Source organism: Epinephelus fuscoguttatus, linkage group LG13, assembly GCF_011397635.1.
Source record: "Epinephelus fuscoguttatus linkage group LG13, E.fuscoguttatus.final_Chr_v1".
Classification (NCBI taxonomy): Eukaryota; Metazoa; Chordata; class Actinopteri; order Perciformes; family Serranidae; genus Epinephelus; species Epinephelus fuscoguttatus.
In genome coordinates, this window is record NC_064764.1 from 39359685 (window position 1) to 39378935 (window position 19251).

Genomic DNA, 19251 nt, shown 5'->3' on the forward strand with positions numbered 1-19251 from the left:
CCGGTGGAGTAGGGCAGCAGCAGCAGTACAGTCTGTTCTGTAACTGTGTGCTAGAGCCTTGTGTTGGAGGTATTAATGTTCAGGAGCTGTGAGTTTTAACTGACCCAGATAAGAGACACTGCCGGTGCCTTTTTAAAAGCACGGAGCTGTGTGAGACTGTGGTGCAGCTTTTGGTGACTGCAATAGAGCCTGTCACCTTGAAGCCACCCATGGGCGCCACACTGCTCCCTTTACAGATTAACAGGAGCAGACACCTCTCTTTGAATTCAGCTCAGGTGCCTTTCAGCTGCTGGTATGCTAATCTGCTCTGCACATTTCTGATGCACTACAGTGAAGCATAAGGTCAGAGTAAACGTGGCTTAGCAACATGTCAGCATGTGGAGAAAGTAAGAGTTGTATGGCAGCCCGAGGGGGTCAGGAAAAGAAAACCCAGAGAGCTGTCTCTGATGTGTGTGATGTACTCACAGGCTAATCTGTTCAGTGACCCTGGACGGAGATATTGGCTAGTAGCGTGCCACGCCTTGGCAGCCAGGCTAAGCCTCTGCAGACATCTGTCTTACCCGGCAACGTTGTCTTCAGCTCACATGGTGGGAGAGGACGCCGGAGTCTCATTTTGAGGAGTGTGTCGTCCAGTTTGACGCGAGGAAGGAGGGAAGACTGGAGCAAGATGAGTGAACCAGGGACAAGAATATCTAAGGTTCAGCCCCTCCGGCGATCAGTGTCCTCTCATGTTACGGTCACCAGGGTTCATTCATGGTTTAGTGTGGATCTGGCGGGGCTTTTAGTGAAGCAGATCAGGAGGAGATCAAGAATTTCTTCCTGGTTCTTCTGCAGGCATCAAGTCTTGCACTTTATGTTCTGAGAGCAGCAGTAATTAGGTGATATTTGCATAATGCAGATTGTGTAAAAGTTTATATATTTCCGTCCGTAATAAAATTCCTCTTATTTTCTTCTCTGCAGCATTTTCAGCTGGCTTTGATCGACTCCAATCTCTGCACTTTGTCCAAAGCTGAAAGTAAGTACTGTTGCTGCAATCACCAGAGGCCACACACAAACCAGCCACGCGCTGCTGTTGTAATGCAATATCAGATGTGATGTACCAGCCTGTCAGCGGCAGGGAGCACATATTGAAAGGGCGCAGGAATATTTCTACAGAGCAATTTTTCCTCTCTGCTGCCGTTTCCCTGCTGACTCTGCCCAAGACTGGGGTTGCCTAGGAGACAGCACATGGAGAGAGAACTGGAAGTGCTTGCAAGCACATTGCACATACACACTGTGATTTCAGATTACATGTACACTCTGGGGAAACTGTCCCACTCCCCCTCCCATCTGTGCTCCATACTGTTTGCAATCTGTACACACTGAGGTCTGCAGGGTGACTGTGTAATATCCATGATTTTTTGACAAGTTAAACCCTCACCCTTCTTTTTTTTCTCCACAGTTCAGTTCCACATCGCTCATTTGTATGAGATCCAGGTAAGCATCAATTACTATTTCTGTTTTTAAAATGTAGGACACTTTCAACACGCCCTTCTTTCCATTTTCACTCAAATTCCAGGAATGTATCAAGGTATGAAAAGTAGATACTGCCCGAGCCCAGTCACCAGCTTGTTGACTCTTGTGTGCTTCTGATATCAAAGTGTGTGTGCGACGTTAATACTTCAGCCCGCCTGCTGAAGCGGTAGTTCTAGAGAGGATGCCACATCAGCATTCCTGAGAGCAGGCACGCTGCTCTTGAGCTCACCGGTCTGAAGTACACAGTGTAAAAAACAGAATTATGAATGAAAGTCAACCAGAGGAAGTAAGGTGATGAAACATATGGTTGTAAATCCTCCACTGACAAAGGTGGACAGATTCTAAAAGGTTTGTAGGAGTCCATTAAGAGCGTGTATCAGTGCACCTGTAACATAGTCGTAATAAATGTTTAACTACAGTTATGAGTCAAGTGGATGAAGCTGCAGGCAACCATAGCAACAAAGCTGTGGCAAGCTTTGAGTTCATTACTGACAGTTTCTCCATGTTTTTACCAACCTACAGTAAAACTTCAGTTAAACGCCTTGTCCCCCACATTTTGACAAATAAACACCTATCTCAGTTAGAAGTCTGGTCTGGTTCCCAAGCAGTTCATTCTTTTTAAATAGAAGTTCTTTTAAATGTATCCACCTTATTTTCAAACACGGAAGTAAATAGTGATCAACTTCCGTTTTTTTTGTGCGTGACTTCCGGTCAGCCGCTTTCCCTCATGCTTTCCCTTACCGGAGCTAACGGTGCAAGCTATTTTTTTTTTCAATTTTCAGTTGTTTATGTTAGACAATCAGTTAGTTAGTTTGTCTGTGTATTTTGTGTAGATAACTGTGCCCACGTTTCCGTTATAACGGAAATTTATTGCCTCTAAACGCGAATAAATCACATGTCAATCATAAACTATGAACCAAAAAAGCACAGTCTATCCAGAGTGAGACAAACTGCTTGATCCCCGTCTCCAGTGTACCAGCAGAGAACCTGCAGAACCGAATCAGTGAAAAAACACACCGGGCTACACAGCCTCTCTACCTGAGCAGCTGAAGCTGCGGCTCGCACCCTCAACACACAGACAGTGCTTCTGCATGCCAGCCAAACGTGTGCGCAACTGTGAGAAATAAATATGTGAGGTGTACGCTGCTTTTCTATCTTTTTTTTCCCCTTTCTTTCTTTCTGTCAGTGACATACACTCCTAACACAGGACGGGTTGTTTTAATTGACTGAGTTGATCATTAAGCCATAGTGATGCGCGGATCGGCTCTGATAGCACCTGAATCAGCATGTACGCATCAACCATCCAGCTGTTACAACATGATTGAGCTAGAAAAGCAGTTTTGTGTTGCTATGTGTGGTATTTATTCAGTTTTGGGAAATCACGATGTCTAGAAAGCATCAGTGGCCGCAGCTGACAGGGACAGCTAACACTAGCAGTAAAGCTAACATCAGGATCGTCATCCGTTAAAAGCCTCCCGCTGTCGGATACGACATGAAACTACTCCAGTTAGCTCAATCATGTTGTAACTAAGACATCCGCTGGAGAAAATATTTTCTTCACGGGCCACTTCGGGAGTTTAGTGAGTTATTACAGACACGCTAACGGCTAACAGCTAAAGGTTAGCCCAGCTAATCTACGATAATCATGTTATTAATTACACACAGAGAAAATACTAATGTTTGTTCAGTCATTGTGTTTATAGACTTTACAAACATCAGATTAGTCGGTGATATAGTGACGTGAAAAATGTGATATATACGTATATATAGCTAAACTCAGCAAGGTAAACAACAAGGCGATTCCCATTTACACAGTGGTAACAGTGCTGGACCGGAAGTGTCGCACAAAAAAACGGAAGCTGGCTGCGTTCTGTTTTGCCTCTGTGTTTCTGTGACAAATAAGGTGGATAAAACCAAGTTGTTGGCTTCCTCAAGTTATGTGTCCATTCCTCCATTACCCTGTAAGGTATTCATATTCCTTCAGTCTGTAAGGGTCCTCAGATCAAATAATCAAAAGGGTTTTTCATAAAAATGAATCCAAGTTGTGAGGAATGTTTTAACAGGATAAAGTGGTGTTGTGTCAGTATGTCGGGTGCCGTAATCATCGAATGCCATGACGCTCTCTCTCTTTTGAGCTTCTGTCTGAGTTAGATCAAATGAATGATTCAGAATTGACATATTATCCAAAGCCTAATTCTTAAACAAGTAATATTCATGCTGGTTTAAATAAACAATTTGGTTGTATTTCCTGATCTTTGCTGAGCAACGGTTTTATGTGAAAGGAGTTAAAGGCCTGTCCTCTCTCCTGAGGGCCTGTGTCCACATAACACCAGCATCTTTTTTTAGTTGTTCAAAATGAAGAGAATGCGACCAGCGAGATAAAAAAGCTTTTCAGAAAGGCACTGGTGATGTCATGCTCTTCTCTAGCTAGGCCGCTGTCACAACAGAGACAGAAAAGCTCATTTCTGGATGTTGTGCTCTAACCACCGAACCGTTGTGAGGTTGTTGTGAACTGTGTAGTCGACCCTCTGTTAACGTAGTGTTGCATTAGCTACCTAGCTATCGTTAATGTCAAGATATTGTTGCCATAGACACAAAACCCACGCCCAGTGCTCCCCAGTGCCCTGCCACCACTTTTCTTCTGGAGAAAATGCTACGTGGATGTAGGCCCTTACACATTGTTTCTTTTATAACAGTCTCACTCGGCTCAGTTTCGGTAACGCTAGCCCTTTTTAGACAGGAATTATGCAAATTTGCAGAAAAGCAGTCTTTTTTCCGCATTGGCAGTATAAAAACAAAATCGGGGAGTGCAGCAAAATGAATGCGCCTTTTTCGGGGCAATGGGGGGCGTGAGCAAGTAACAAAACATGTAGCTCAGTGTGTGACGTAAACAGTGACGTGGGATGGAAGCTGCGGATAGTCAGGCGGCGATGGTCAGGCGGCGAGTCTCCCGTAAATCAGCCCGTTCTTCACCGTCCCCGTCATCTGACGGTCAATGGCCTCTTTGTTTGTGAGGACAAGGAGGGCGCAATTCCTTGTCTCCCCAGTTGCTCATCTTTACAGTGTCTGTCAGGTTTGTGTTTCCCTCTTGCTACTAGCTGCTCGCTAATTCCTGCTATCAGCTGTTTCCTGTTTATCCACCGCCAGTGGCTCGCACGTTCGGTGTCATCAACAGCTCCTCTCACAAGTCTTCAACAGCCCCTCCCGAAGGCCGCCTCAGTCTGTTTAAACTAAAAGGGTTCCGCCAATATGTCTACCCTACGAGGCGGAAAATTGGGTGCCTTGGATCAACTTGCCAATTTGCCTCTGTGTGTATAAATGCTAGCAGCTGGCCGGCAAAACAGCCCAACATTCGCGGAAAATCTGGCAGTGTAAAAAGGGCTACTAAGTCTGAGGGACCTACGACATTTGAAGTTCATGCTATGTTGCGCTTGTCACTTGTGTTTTGTTCATTTAACTACATAACGAAGCGTCATTTAAGACCTCATCTTTTTTTTTTGTTAATCTCGTCCTCTGCTCAGAGGGCAATGAGGTCCTTGACCTTATTGGCTCCCCAATTTACAGACATTTTAAACTGCTGTTCTTCTTTGAGTTAGCTGCTAACTGCTGTTAGCTGTTTTTTTTTTTAATTTCCCAGTTGTGGGTCACACATGTAGAAAGCTGTCAGTGTCCCACCTGTCCCACCCTGCTTGCTCAAACTTTTCACACAGGCATTGATTTGGCTCTGTCACTATCTCTGCTGCTGGCTTAAAGCTGGAACAACTCTGCATCCTGTTCCATGGTCGTATCTGTGCACAGAACGGCGAGGCAGAATAACAGCACATTTCCGCCTTGAACAGGCAGTGTGAAAGGTGCTACTGATAAGACTCCTGCAGCTTTTGTAGTTGTGCCGCTGACGTGCAGTTATTTACTGCACAGCTGCTGCAGATGAGGCGTGTAACTGAATATAAAGGAACTTACAAAATAAACCTTATAAAGACCTATGTCAGTCGCAATGCATTGGTCCTTTGAAATTCTTATTAATATGTAAAGTAAAGGCATTTTAATTCTGCAAAACTCTACAGTGTGCCTTGGATTATTTTTGAAGGAGACTTGTGATTTATATTTTTTATTGAGAACATATTTCAGCTGTGAAACGAGCCTTTGGATGGATTAAAAAATGAAAGAATATGAAAAAATATTGAACACAGCAGGTGCTCGTTGCTTCAGGCATGTCTGTTATTTCCTTTTATTGAAACAACTTGATGCTGTTTTTTTCTGGACTCATTGGAAAGTGATGTCCAGGAAAGTTTCAGTCTGCAGCAGCAGCACTCAAAACTGTACATAAAACTGAACAGATGATTTTCTGTATTAGTTATATTTTAGCTCTTTATTTCAGCGAATCTTAAATTGAGTTTAGAGCTGCAACGATTGGTAGACAAAGAGATTAAAAGCTTTTTTTTTCAGAAAAACAATAGCTAACTAAATGAATTATTGTTAAAGCAATTTTTCCTGCAAAAATGGTTGAAAATGCCATTTTCATCCTCTTAAATGTGGATATTTTCTGCTATTGTCTGTTTTATATCACATTAAACTGCATATCTTTTTGGTTGGAAAGACATCTAAAGACATCATCTTGGACTTTAACAAACTTTAATGGACTTCTGTGCAGTTTTATGACACTTTATTGACCAAACTATTAATCAGGTAATCTAGAAAATCTTTGGCAGTTTAATCAATAAGGAAAATGATCGTTATTTGCAGCCCTAGTTGTGTTGAGTGCTTTGGATTGATCACGGGAGCCAAACAGCTATTCAAATATTGTGTCCTATCAGTGTGTGTCGTCTGGCCCAGGCCTGGCTCGAGAACAATCATTAGTTGAAGCAGGAAGGAACCACTAAGAGCCTCTCTCATTTATGTGCCCTGAGTGTCAGTGTTTACCCCGAGGTGTCTTTATTGTGTGCAGACAGGAAGAGTCCGGGACCAGACAGGGAGTGTGTGTGTGCGCATTTAAAGCTGCACAGTCTTGGTGATGGGGGCAGGTTGCTTTTAAGGAGACTGTCCGAACTGATAAGAGAACATTCAGCCGACACACACACACACACACACACACACACACACCTCAACGTATGACTTCAGACTCAAGGTCAATAAGGTCGCCAAGTTAAAACAAACAGTGGGCTCACCTCAGACCGGCCAGCTCAGGTTTCCCCAAAACACAAAGCGTGCACTGGAGTGGACACACACCTCGACGCAGACATACACTTAAACCTGCCAGACGTGTTGAGTCTGGCCTGTCCTCTTCCACACTGACCCTCCCCCGTGTGTGTGTGTGTGTGTGTCTCTGGTCATTACAAGTGTGAGGAGGTCTTAAGACTCTTTGTGTCTGTCCAGATAGAACCATAAAACACACTGACCCTCCTGTCTGGCTTAAACAACCCCTCTGTCTCTCTCCGTCCTCTCGTGTCCTCCCCCTCTCATTCTGCCTGCAGAAGAAACACAGAGCGGCGAAGGAAGCGTATGAGAGTCTGCTGCAGACGGAAAATCTTCCTGCACAGGTGAAGGCGACTACACTGCAACAGCTTGGTGAGTGTCCCTCGATCATTTCAACTCATACTCTCCTCTTCTCATGTGGAGTCTGACAGATACACAGGCTAAAATTTGCATTAGTGTTTTGTGTCTGTTTCTGTGTCATGAACTAGTTTGTGTGGCAGTGAAGTGATTGTGCATGATACTTTGGTGCTGTTTGGGCGTCTTTGTGTTTTTTGTTGGCATCATGTTGTTCAGTGAGATTTCTTTCCACATCACACAAACTTCTTTTCTGCTACTTTCTACCTGTTTTCCAAAGTGTTTATTTGAGCGTTTGTGTTGCAAGAGAGCTTTGTTTCTCTTGCTCCCTTCCCCCACACAGAGTGCAGACATGCACGTGCACTCACATGCAAAATTATGGTTAGTGAGAAGTGATGGTTAAGTGAGAAGCAGAGGTGATTCAGGAAACTATTCTGCTGATAAATATCATGCGACAGAAAGAAAATCACTCTGAAATTCTCTCCAGTGATTCCAGTGTGACTTCAGAGTTTGAATTTCCATTACACACCCTTCAACATTCACTGCAATGTTAATTTAAATGCATTCCCCCTGCAAATGTGAAATAATGTGTCGATGAATGCATGATGAATGTGGCTGTGTGCAACTCAGAGATAGTAGGAATCTGATAGTGCTGAATATGTGGGTCAGAAGAAGGCAGGAAAGACGAATTAAATCATAGAATCAGTTTTGTCCATCTTATCTGCCTGTGATGGAATTTAAATTAAATATTGAACTAAATCACTCTGCAGCAGCTCCATTAGTTTTGTGGAAGCGTCGGACTGAACGGTTTTGCTTTGCTTTGTTAGATCTGGGTGCACAAAGTCACCAGAGAGTTACCAGGCTGTGAGGTTAGCTCAGGTTTTTTTCCAGAGGCAGCGTGCAACACAAGAAGGCACTAATTACAGTGATGCACAGTAACAGGTGACGCCACATGAAGCGTAGGAATGTTTGGAGCTAATGTAAATGTGCTATGACACATCGTAACGACAACTCAGATTAACCAACTTCTTTAATTCAGTTCTTAGAAATTCTACATTATGATTTGTTTTATGATTTTAAATGCACAGATTTCAACCTCATGTTGGTGAAATATTCTCACTGAAAGGTAACAGTCGAGCTGCACATGTGCAGATGGATACATACATTTAGGTTTGCGGACAAACCTTAAGACTATAGCCTTTTTTATCGGGCTGCTACAAAGTCCCTTCTTTACTTCGCACCATGATGCCCCCGTGTGTGATTTCAGACCGCATGCCAGCATCATAGAAGCAAAAAAAGGGGGCGGGTATGACGTAACACAACATACACGTTGGCAGTGCTCTCTAAACAGTAACAATGGAATAACATAGCAACAATCATTTCCTGTCTTATATGGCAGTTGATTTTGTCCTCTTCTTCTTTGAGTTAGCCGCTAACTGCTGTTAGCTGCTTTGTAAATCTCCCAGAGAAGGGTCACATACATAACACATTGTCAAAGCATCACATTCAAGGTGACACTGGAGGGGATTTTCACTCCTGTCCCGTCCCACTCCCAACTGAGTAAAAGCACATTTCCTGTCCTATCCCCAATCCTGGAAGAATGGCTCCTGTCCCATCTCCTTCCTGTGTTGGGTTTTTAATAAATGTATTTATTCGTATTAAAACTGCAAATTATGCTAATCCAAAACTAACCATATTCAGTCACCTGTGCAGCATAGCATAATGCTGAAATAATTTCAATAAGTTTTAACAGTTATCTCATACATATTTATGTTAAAACATTTTTATAGTATCCTATTTATTGTTTTATTTTATTTTTTCTATTCTATATTTTTCTTCCAGACTGCCATACTTTGCCTTCAGTTTTATTTCCTCCGAATGTGTTTATTGTATGCACCTAACACTAGGGATGCACCGAATATTCGGTAACCGAATATATTCGGCCGAATATTGCAAAAAACCACACATTCGGTATACGGTGGAATAAGTGAAAAACAAGGCCGAATAATAGCGCCGTGTTTTGATAACGCAATCAAACAACGTTCGTTGACGGACGGAGTAAAATGTTGGCAGTGTGGTGATATTTTACTCCGTCCGTCACCGCACTCGCATTTGCGACTAAAAATAGTTTTGTGTGAGCAAAATAAATCATTCAGCACGCTGTGTGAGTTCAGATTTCAACCAGCAGCAGAAACGAAACAGCAAATCCCGCCGGTTGTGGGTTGAACGGGGGTCACAGACATGGACAGGAATACGTATTTCTGTCAAATACAGCGGCGCATGATAACGGCTTACCGGCGACGGAGAAGTCCGGCTCCAGGTGAATAACTTGTTGTCATGACTGCCCAAAAGTACCTGAACAGCTGAGCCATGGCGGCACACAGTATGTGGCGTATCGGAGGAGAAACGAGCCGTTCACTTTTCTCTCTTGGTCCACAAACCTCACCGCACTTTAGGGACTGTTCTTTGCTTGTCAGGGGCGGAGGGTGGCTGGTTGATTTTTATTTCATTTATTTATTTTGTTTTATGTTAGTCACTTATTGATGCTGTTTTTGAAGTATGAATAAGTCAATAAGTAATTTATTCCATTGAAATATCATTGATGTATTATAGAAAAGTGATTTATCTTTTTATAAATGACAAAAGGCACATCTGCCTCATTTTTGCTGTGGTATCGTGATACTACTCAGAACCATGATACTTTCACTGGTATCGCACAGTGGGTCCCAATTTTGGTACCGTGACAACACTAATCTGGAGGGGGTTCATCTGCAAAAACTAATGAAAAACTGAAAAACAGCATTCGGTATTCAGTACTTGGTATTCGGCCAAGCGTTTAATATTATTCGGCTTCGGCTTTGGCCACAAATTTTCATTTTGGTGCAACCCTACCTAACACCAAGGCAAATTCCTTGTTCGTGAAAACCCACTTGGTAATAATCCTTATTCTAACTTAACTGCTGCAATCATGCGGCACGTATTTTGAGCTTAGTCTGTTAGCTTTATGCTAACACGTAATGAGAATTGCAAATAATATGCTACTGTAAATTAGCATTGAGATGATATTGTTTTAACAAACCATCCATTTTCCTTCATATGCAACATAAAATGAAATGTGTGCTCATACTTACAGGCAAATATTTTTACTATGTTCTGGAAACAAACTTACAGCTGCTGACTTTGCACTGCTAGCTTAATATCGTTATCATGACGCCTCTCCCGCTGAAGAGGGAAGCCAGATGTTGGCAAGTGTCAGTGGGTGACTTTGTTGTCTTGGTAATGAAAATTCCCTCCTGCAGCCATACACAGTCTCCAGTCCCTCACATTAAGCTGGTTCTCCATTCTTGAATTCCAAATCAAGCGGAGGAGACGTCTTTTTGACTGGATGGTGAAAACATTCAATCACTGCCAGGTTAGGAAACATTTTAGCATGCTCCTTCCACCACCATCAAACCTCCAAAGGATCCTCCTTGGGTGTCTTGAACTCCATGTGGGCTGCCACCTCATCCTCGGGCTGCAAAGTTTCATGGCTGCAGTCCTCCATGTCGGTGACCAATGTGACCACAGGGTCAAAGGTTACACTTGTGTCACTGACTTTCAAAATTAAAGGAATTGAGGCTTGATAATGATTTAGATGTTGAAATATTACACATATACTGCACATTTGCGTTTTATTCTTAAAAATAAAGAATATATTTTTGCTCTTAACTCACTGCCCACCCACGTGTAGTTTATTTTTACCTATGTCTCTACCCGTGAATTTATATATACATATTTTTTTACCTGTGACACAGCAGGTTACCCATCGGGTGCCTGACCCGGTGCAGGATTCTGACGCATATTTAAACCAACAGTCCAGTGCTATTGGGTGGCTAAAAGTGTAGCGTTCCGTATTGACATAAAACAGAAATGGAATGGTGTAGATCTCGTTCTTGATCTTGTTGTTTATTGTATTGTGTCGAATCATAAGAGACGATTGATTGCCAAGAAAATGTAATTTGCTTATGATGTTTTCAGATCTGTTGAAAAAAGCAGGTCGTTTGTAGCCTTGAGATTAAAATACACCAGCACTTGGTGGTTTATCAGATCATAATGTGATGCAGTGGTTGTTCTCAAAGTGTAGTCAGCTTTTGTATTGAAACTGTGCTTTAAGAGAGAAAAGGAAACTGTTGCTTTCATGACATTTTATGAATTAAAGCTTTAAGATCACCGTCAGGGTCACAGCTGTGAAAGTGCAGCAGCAGCTGGAATGTTACATTAACACTATTTCACACATTTCTCAGTGCAAACGCAGAGACATTTCCATTCCCTGCCCCTCCACTGTGTAGACACCACCCCCACTAGTCACCCAGTTGTAAAAACCATTCCCAGTCTAGCCTGCTGAGGTTGTCATGGTGACCTGTGGGGCTTGCCACAGGTGTACAGGAGAGGAACTGGGGAGTCTGTGATTGCTTGCGTCTGTCTTCCTGAGAGATTTTTTATTTGCTGTGAATTGCACATCACTGCACAGTGTGAGTGTCTGGAGTGTGTGTGTGTGGTTGTAGAGCAGGGAGGAGTTGTTTGTAAAGGTTGGTTCATATGAGAGCATTTGAAGTGTGTGTGTGTGCGTGCGTGCGTGCGTGCGTGCGTGCGTGTGTGTGCCCCCTCCCCCTCTTTGTCTGCCTCTGTCCTCGCTTCCTTTTTGGTTGGAGAGCTTTGGAAGGACGACCCATTTGTGTTGTTCATGAGTGTGATCCATTTGCACATCAGACAGCGGTCTTATCTTTTTCATTGCACGTTGTGTCTCTGGCCTCAGGTGCTTGACTTTACCTGTTTTATGTGATCTGATTTCACACGTTTTAGCTTCTACTCTGCACATGGTAACTAAGGAACAAGAGCAAAGTCAACTCTTGTGTTTGAGCTGATTGTTTAAGACTCCCCTCTGATCTTTCTCTGTTCCTCCAGGCTGGATGCATCACACAGTGGAGCAGCTGGGGGACAAAGGCACCAAGGACAGCTATGCCATCCAGTGTCTGCAGAAGTCTTTAGAAGCAGACCCGAACTCTGGCCAGTCCTGGTACTTTCTCGGCAGGTAAGGCAAACAAGGGTGTGTGTGTTTGTGTATTTTGCAGGGCTCGCCTCAAACCTGTCAGAGCCCGAGTCCAGATTAGACTGTTTGTTTTACCTAGAAGCCATCTGCCAGTGTGCAGCGATAATAATCTTGGCTACACGAGCTTGTTGTTGGTTGAATATAGTCGATCAGTGCCCCATCGGCCCGACGAGGACACGTGCTTCACACCAAATTCTCCTGTTCCTGTGTTGTTGACGTGGGTTTCTCTGGGGGCAAAAAAAAACAGGCTGAATGCACGCAGGCGTTGGAGCGGATAAGTAAACGACCCCCCACGAGGTCTGTGCTGTGCCTTTAGGTGTTGACTAGGCTCAGCTGGATATTAAAAAGTTGTCTGTTGTTTGTCATCCTCTTTTTACATTCAGCAGTCTGCACATAAGACCCTCAACATGCTGACATACAAGACTTAACCTTTCACCTGCATAGACGCCCCACCTTTCTTATCATTTCTTACCGTTACTCCCTTCACTGAAGGATGTAGTTCATAAGTCTTGAACCTCTATCTGTAAATCAGCTGAAACCCTGCACAGCTGCAGAAGAGAGAAATATTCACCCATGCCACACAGCGTGAGCTGGCTCAGCTACTGTGTGGATATTTAAACACATATACATATATGCAGACACGTGATGTATGTTGCATGTAAATCAGTCCGTGCAGTGATTGAAATTTCCACAGCAGCACCTGTGCGATACAGCTTTGTGCTTCTTGTGTGTGAGACAGCTGCTTGTTTGAGGTCAGGGTTTGCGTGCTTGTTTATGTGTGAAGTAAATCAGTAACGTATCCGAATTCTGCCCGGCAGCTGTAGTCTTTCATGTGACGTGAGATGACGCCTGGATGGAGGTGACTGATGTGTGTATAAAACTGCAGCACAGTGATGACAGAGGCATTTCAGACAAGAGACTTTAATAACTCTTTGCTATGTGCACAGGCCTAAGTAATGATTATCAATGAATATATTTAAAATGATGTTTTCAGTGCTGTGTCCAACAAATGACTTTTTAAACTCCCCCAAATGGATTTACTTGATACTTTTATACTCCTGCTACAATTTCAGCCTGTACTACAAACCTTTTAACCTCTGCAGCGTCAGTGCAGTGTGCAAAACAATAAAAAAGAAGTTGACATGCAGCCCTGTTTGTGAACTTCAACACAACATTTCATTGCCGTCATGCAAGTGCTGTTTGAGATGCATGCTATTGTGCAGTGGGACTGCAACTTTTGCTTTTGTTTTCTTATTGGTCAGAGCCCTCTGAGCCAAATTGCCAGTATTCAGGTTGCATTATCCGGCAGTGTGAGACAGCGGTTTTTTGTGTGTGATTGGAGAGGTGGAAATTCTCTTAAACTTTTACTCATGTAGCTGTCACAGCCCAGTGTACTGAGGATGCATGTTTTATCTAAGTAGCTTGACATAAGGTACTTCCATGTTTTGTTCAGTACGATAATCTTCACAATTGAACATGCTTTTATGATTTTTGAGCCATAAATTCAATTGCCACGAATGAAAAGCTAGCATGAGGCTACAAAGGAACTACAACTTTGCCACTACAACGAAGCTGTAAAGTAAATGGATGACTGAAATTCTGAGCAAATTAAGGAAACGATATCATTGCAACAAGCTTATTTGCTGCACTTAAACAGCACTGCATTTCCTGTGAGCAGATGTCTTACTTTCCTACGATGTTTACGCTGCCCTCTTCACCAGGTGAGACTTTTATCTGGTTATATACATGCTTCTCTCATATCTCATGCCTTTTTCCTCTGTCCGTCTTCTCCCCTCCAGGTGCTACTCCAGTATTGGGAAGGTGCAGGATGCCTTCATCTCTTACCGCCAGTCCATTGATAAGTCGGAGGCCAGTGCTGACACCTGGTGCTCCATAGGGTAAGAACAGAACTTCTGTATGCTAATGTCTGTGAGTTTGAGGGAGGGAGAATTAGCCGTTTTATAAAAGTTCATCTGTTCAAGGGTGGTTACAGCTCAGGGCGCCAGTGGCTCTGAAAACACCTCGGGGAGATAAAGCAGCTGCAGTGCGACAGAGGATGTAGGGAGCAGGTGGAGAACAGAGCAGCAGGAGATTGAGCCAGGATCTATAGATAGATGTATGGAGGGTGGGAGGGTGGGGTGTGTCCTCTGAGAGTTGGAATGGCTCAGAAAGATAAAGACCTAAATCCTAAAAGATAGCACGAGAATCATCTCACTCCCGTTGCCTCTGCCTCCAGGGTGCTCTACCAGCAGCAGAACCAGCCTATGGATGCACTGCAGGCCTACATCTGCGCCGTTCAACTGGACCACAGCCACGCGGCCGCCTGGATGGACCTGGGCACCCTCTACGAATCCTGCGGGCAGCCGCACGACGCTATCAAGTGCTACATCAATGCTACACGCAGCAAGGCCTGCCTCAACACTGCTGCACTCACACAACGCATCAAGCTGCTGCAGGTATGGCTGCCGTTTCGACTGGTACCACCATCACCCAGCCCTGTCTGTTAGATGTTGTGCAGTATTCTGGTGTGTGTGTATCAAAGTGCTGTGTTTATTGCCAAGCATTGCCAAAGCAGTTGGCTTTTTAAAATGCAGATTGTGCTTTTGTCATTTTGATTTCTGACCACTGAGATATGAATAATGATTCATATTGGTGTGTTTAAACACATTTTTCTCACATGTAATTGTAAAGCATACCTTCATGGCATTGAACATTTCTGTTATATTCTGTATATGGTTTCCTAAAACACCACCTACAGTAAGCAGTAGTATTTGTAGCGCCTTTTTTTTGTTAAACCCAAGCTCAGCACTAAAGTTTGTGTCTTACACAATTTCTCCTAGGCTCAGTTGTGTAACCTACAGCCAGGTAGTCTGCAGAATAAGAGTAAAATGCTTCCTAGTATTGAGGAGGCGTGGAGCCTACCCATTCCTGCTGAGCTCACGTCCAGGCAGGGGGCCTTGAACACTGCACAGGCACAGCAGGTGAGATCCAGTTTATACAAAAGACTACAGCCTCTTTGGAAATTACTCAAACAATAAATTTATGAGGACTATTAAAGCTGAGGCCTCGCCCCGAGTCTTTCAGACGTTTTATCCACATCAGACAATTTCTTAAATCCTGATTTGCGTCCGTGGCCAATGTGGACATCTGTGCTGAAAGATAAACGAGGATATAGTCTGAAGGAACTGGAGCGAGGCCCATATTATAATAATCTAATTACCAGAGTGTAGTTGACCTTCATAGTGCCTCTCCGTGTCACATGACAAGTGTTGAAATTATCGAGCAAAGCTACAAGGAGCTCGTTATGTCCCTTATCCTTAATGCCAAGATGTACAAATCTTGTGCAGTCATAACTACGACACTTGGCAAATGTAAGGCTGAAAATGCATGCTTAATGGATACAGTGTATAAGAAGGGTAACGTTGATATTTTTCAGCCTATTCCCCTAAGAGTTTATGACTAAGTGACTAATGGTGACAAAGATTTTTACAAAATTGGTTCAGTATTGGAGACCACAACGATCGGCAGCTGCTTAACAGGCTGTAAAGGAACCACTTGGGACATTTGTGCACCGTCATTTTAAGTCAACTACAAGAGCATGTTGTGTCTGACAACATTATGGAAAGGATCCCTACAGAGATAAACATTTTTCGCCCCGTTTCCACCAAACACTTTCGGTACAGTACCTTTGGAACCAACAGTAACCCTTTACACATGGTACCTAGACCCTAGGTCCGTCTAGCACTTCCACCACAGACGGTCCTCTTAAATGTGGACGGGGTTGTTGTCACTCACCGCTCCGTCCAGCACTCGCTGTATTTCCTCATCAGCGGTGACACAGATTTAAGTCCTTCTTAAGGCCCATTTATGCTCAACGTTAAATACGGATGCGGATGCAGATGAATGGGCCTTAAGGCAAGCTCAGGGGTTTAGTGCTGCCATAGCCCACAGGAATGATGCACTACCATGCTTTTTCTTTTTTTGTGAGTGGGATTAGAATATATGCAGTACCAAAAATGGGGACAGTATGGAACAGTTCTATTGGTACTATAAAAAGCGCACTGAACTGAACTGAACTGAACTGCTCGGTGGAAACGGGGCTTTTGTTGAAGAGATAGCTCCTTTTTGTTTAACCAGAAACCTCGAACTGCCAAACCCACCGAATATAGGCCTATATTTTATCTCCAAGTGCACGTCACACACTGAGCGAGCCGCCTGTTAATGACGCTGTGGGCTAATGGGCATGTAGCTACTTCCATGTTTCAGATGATACGTCATGTTTGTAGTCGACCAATGAAGATGAGTTTACATATCACCTTGGGTTCGTCCTTCACCTTCTCAAAATGACCCCACACTTTGGATTTCCTGCCCGACATGTTATTAACTAGCCTGTGGAATAACCGCAGGTACCAGCCCTGGAGATTAACCTGACTCCTGTCTGACTGCTGAGCGTGGACACTTCCTGTGTCTGTCCTTTCACATTAAAGTCCCACATGGTCCAGTCATATAGGTTTGGATTTATTTTGACAAGGTGCAGCTCCTGATTCACTTTTTGTTTTCTGCGACTAAGCGTCCAATGGAATCTTGCCGACTAATGACCTTTCTGGTTGACTAACGTTTGGTCGATTATTAGGGGGCAGCCATATTTCTGTCATCTTTGAATGAAGTGTGTTTAACGATGATAACATTACTGTTTATTGGTGATAGCAATTTTGGCATTTCTGGTTTGGAAAAAAAAAAAAGATTTCACTGTAGGGATCTGTTCCATGAGGTTGTCAGGCACTCCACAATCTCAGTGGCAAAAACAAGCACTTTTAGTGGGTGTAGATTGATGGTGCATAATTGTTTCATGGCTGCAGCGGTGTCGCTCAATACTGGACCAGTTTAAAAAATTGTTGTTCCCGTTTTTTGCCTAGACACAAAACCATGAGAAAAAAGGTTGCAATATACCAAAGTTACCCTTCAGTAGTACTACGTATGCATTTTTGTGTCATGCATTTGACACTCTAATTTTGCCTTCAAATATTGGTTGAAACTGGCATAAATAGTTTTTATTTCTTTGAAAATGAGGCAAATGTTAGTATTGCTCATTAGATGTGAAGGCTGGCCCCGACCATCAACATCTCAGTTTTATTTAGTCCTCTTATTTTTCACGTCTGATCTGTTTTCTTATAGTTTTGTCTATTCTAATCCTTAACATTGACATCATCCTCTTTTGGCTACGAATGAAATCATTTCCATCATTAGCACTTGCTTGATCTGCACTGTCACAAAACACAGAGAGAGAAATTTTAATAAGACATATAAGGTCATTTTTACTTGTTTCAGTATTGAAGTTTGCAGTGTATTTGATTAAATGTAGATAAATGTTATCTGTGAGCCTTACTGATGTTACAGACTTTTGAGAATGTGTAAACAACCAATGAGAGACCAGAACATGTGGTCTGCATGCCCAAACAACCCTTCACTAATGCAACTACTGTTGCATTATCCCACCTCTGAACCACAGCATGAATACTCTGATTGTGACCTTAATCAACCTGTGTCAGCTGGATTAAGGTGAAACCATATTTTAATCGGAGTATTTCGTCATACATGCGATATTTTAATGCGCAGATTGTTGTGCATGTAATCGTAGTATCAAGTGTATCCTCCAGTGTCACTTTGGATTTATGGCTGTTTGTTGAAACACAACCTTAGGGCTCAGTTTGAACTGTAGGTTGCTTATTGTTGGTCCAGCGTGTCCTCACAAGCTGTGTCTCTGCTGGCTTTCCAGGCCTGTAAGGGAGAGGGAGGCCAGTCCGCCAGCAATCACACAGACCCACAGGCCAGTCCTGCCAAGAGGAAACGCACTGCCAGCCCTGCGAAGGTACAGCTAAGGCACATTAAAGGGGACCTAATGTGCTTTTCCTATGTTCTGCCACATATATATATATATAATGTCACTGTGTCGGATATTCATATGAAAGAAGAAAACATTTCAGATAACTCATGATGAATTGATGAGATTTTGGTGATCAAAGGTCAAGGTTACTGTGACCTTGCATCTGTCTGATCCCTGCAATGCTAATTTCTTCAAATTCGGCACAAACATCCACTTGAGCCTCTTCCTCACTGCACAAAAACCCTTTTGTATGTAATGGGAAATGTTACAGTCGGCATCCACACCTGGGTCAAACGACTCTGCAGTAGTCACGGTGTTACTTCTCTCAGTGGCAGCTTACCGGCTCCGAACTGTAGTTGGGAACACGCTGGCTAATTAACAAATAAAGTGATTTCTGTCCTGCGGGACATTTTGGAAGGTGAGCCACGGTCCTCATTGTTTTATCTCACTTACAGGGAGTTGCAGACTCTTGGGTGAACAGTCCCAATCAACAGCAGATCCCCAGCTGGTACCTAACGCCACAGAAGCTTCAGGTAGGAAGTCTAACAAGTGCATATTTTTCTGTAATATTAATGGTATTTTGAAAAATTCAGTATACACCATAAATTAGATCCATGTATGTATTTACAGTTAATGCCCCTTAAGCTGTAAAATAGGCAGCAGATCAGGCTAACACATTTACAGGGCACAGCACATCACTTAAACTAACACACAAGGTGCATTAATTAATCATAACATACAGAAAATCTAGCTCAGCTTTCATTAGTTCTGCATCTAGGAATGTTATATGCTTGATGCAAACTTGAAGCAGTTACAAGTCTGTAACATTTGAAGCTGGCTTTATACTCATGCTTATGTGTTATGGTGCTGACACATGTAAACTCTGCAGCCAAACTGTAATGTGAACCCTTAAAAATGTATCTAAATAATGAGAATATAACAGGGCTCCAGACTGTGCCTAATTGGTCGCATTTTGTGACCTTTTTTGGAGGCCGTGCGACATAGTTTGTTAACTAGGAGCACCAGCGCGACTTACAAATCCACCCCTCTCCCCCTTTTTCTCTCTTTTTTTTTTTTTTTTATATTTTTTTATATTTTTATGCCTGTCATGTGTGTCTCTATGTGCACTGCAAGCCGGGGGGGGGGGGGCGCCAGTAACCATAGCAATGTGCAGCAGTTTTAGTACGTGTGCACTGTGCGCGGGGTTAGACAGAGA

At 43.1% G+C, this 19251-nt stretch overlaps 1 protein-coding gene across 3 annotated transcripts in view; it reads left to right on the forward strand.

The window, feature by feature from the left end:
* Positions 1 to 19251, forward strand: part of kdm6a (lysine (K)-specific demethylase 6A) — a 65456-nt gene that overhangs the window by 31705 nt on the left and 14500 nt on the right. For 2 of the 3 annotated variants that reach the window (XM_049593345.1, XM_049593348.1), the window contains 9 exons: positions 961 to 1015; positions 1442 to 1476; positions 6987 to 7080; positions 12007 to 12133; positions 13951 to 14049; positions 14388 to 14607; positions 14992 to 15132; positions 17928 to 18020; positions 18491 to 18568. In XM_049593345.1, the coding sequence (XP_049449302.1) occupies positions 961 to 1015; positions 1442 to 1476; positions 6987 to 7080; positions 12007 to 12133; positions 13951 to 14049; positions 14388 to 14607; positions 14992 to 15132; positions 17928 to 18020; positions 18491 to 18568 (942 nt within the window). The remainder of the gene's footprint in view (positions 1 to 960; positions 1016 to 1441; positions 1477 to 6986; positions 7081 to 12006; positions 12134 to 13950; positions 14050 to 14387; positions 14608 to 14991; positions 15133 to 17927; positions 18021 to 18490; positions 18569 to 19251) is intronic. The other variant, XM_049593346.1, reaches the window with a different exon arrangement.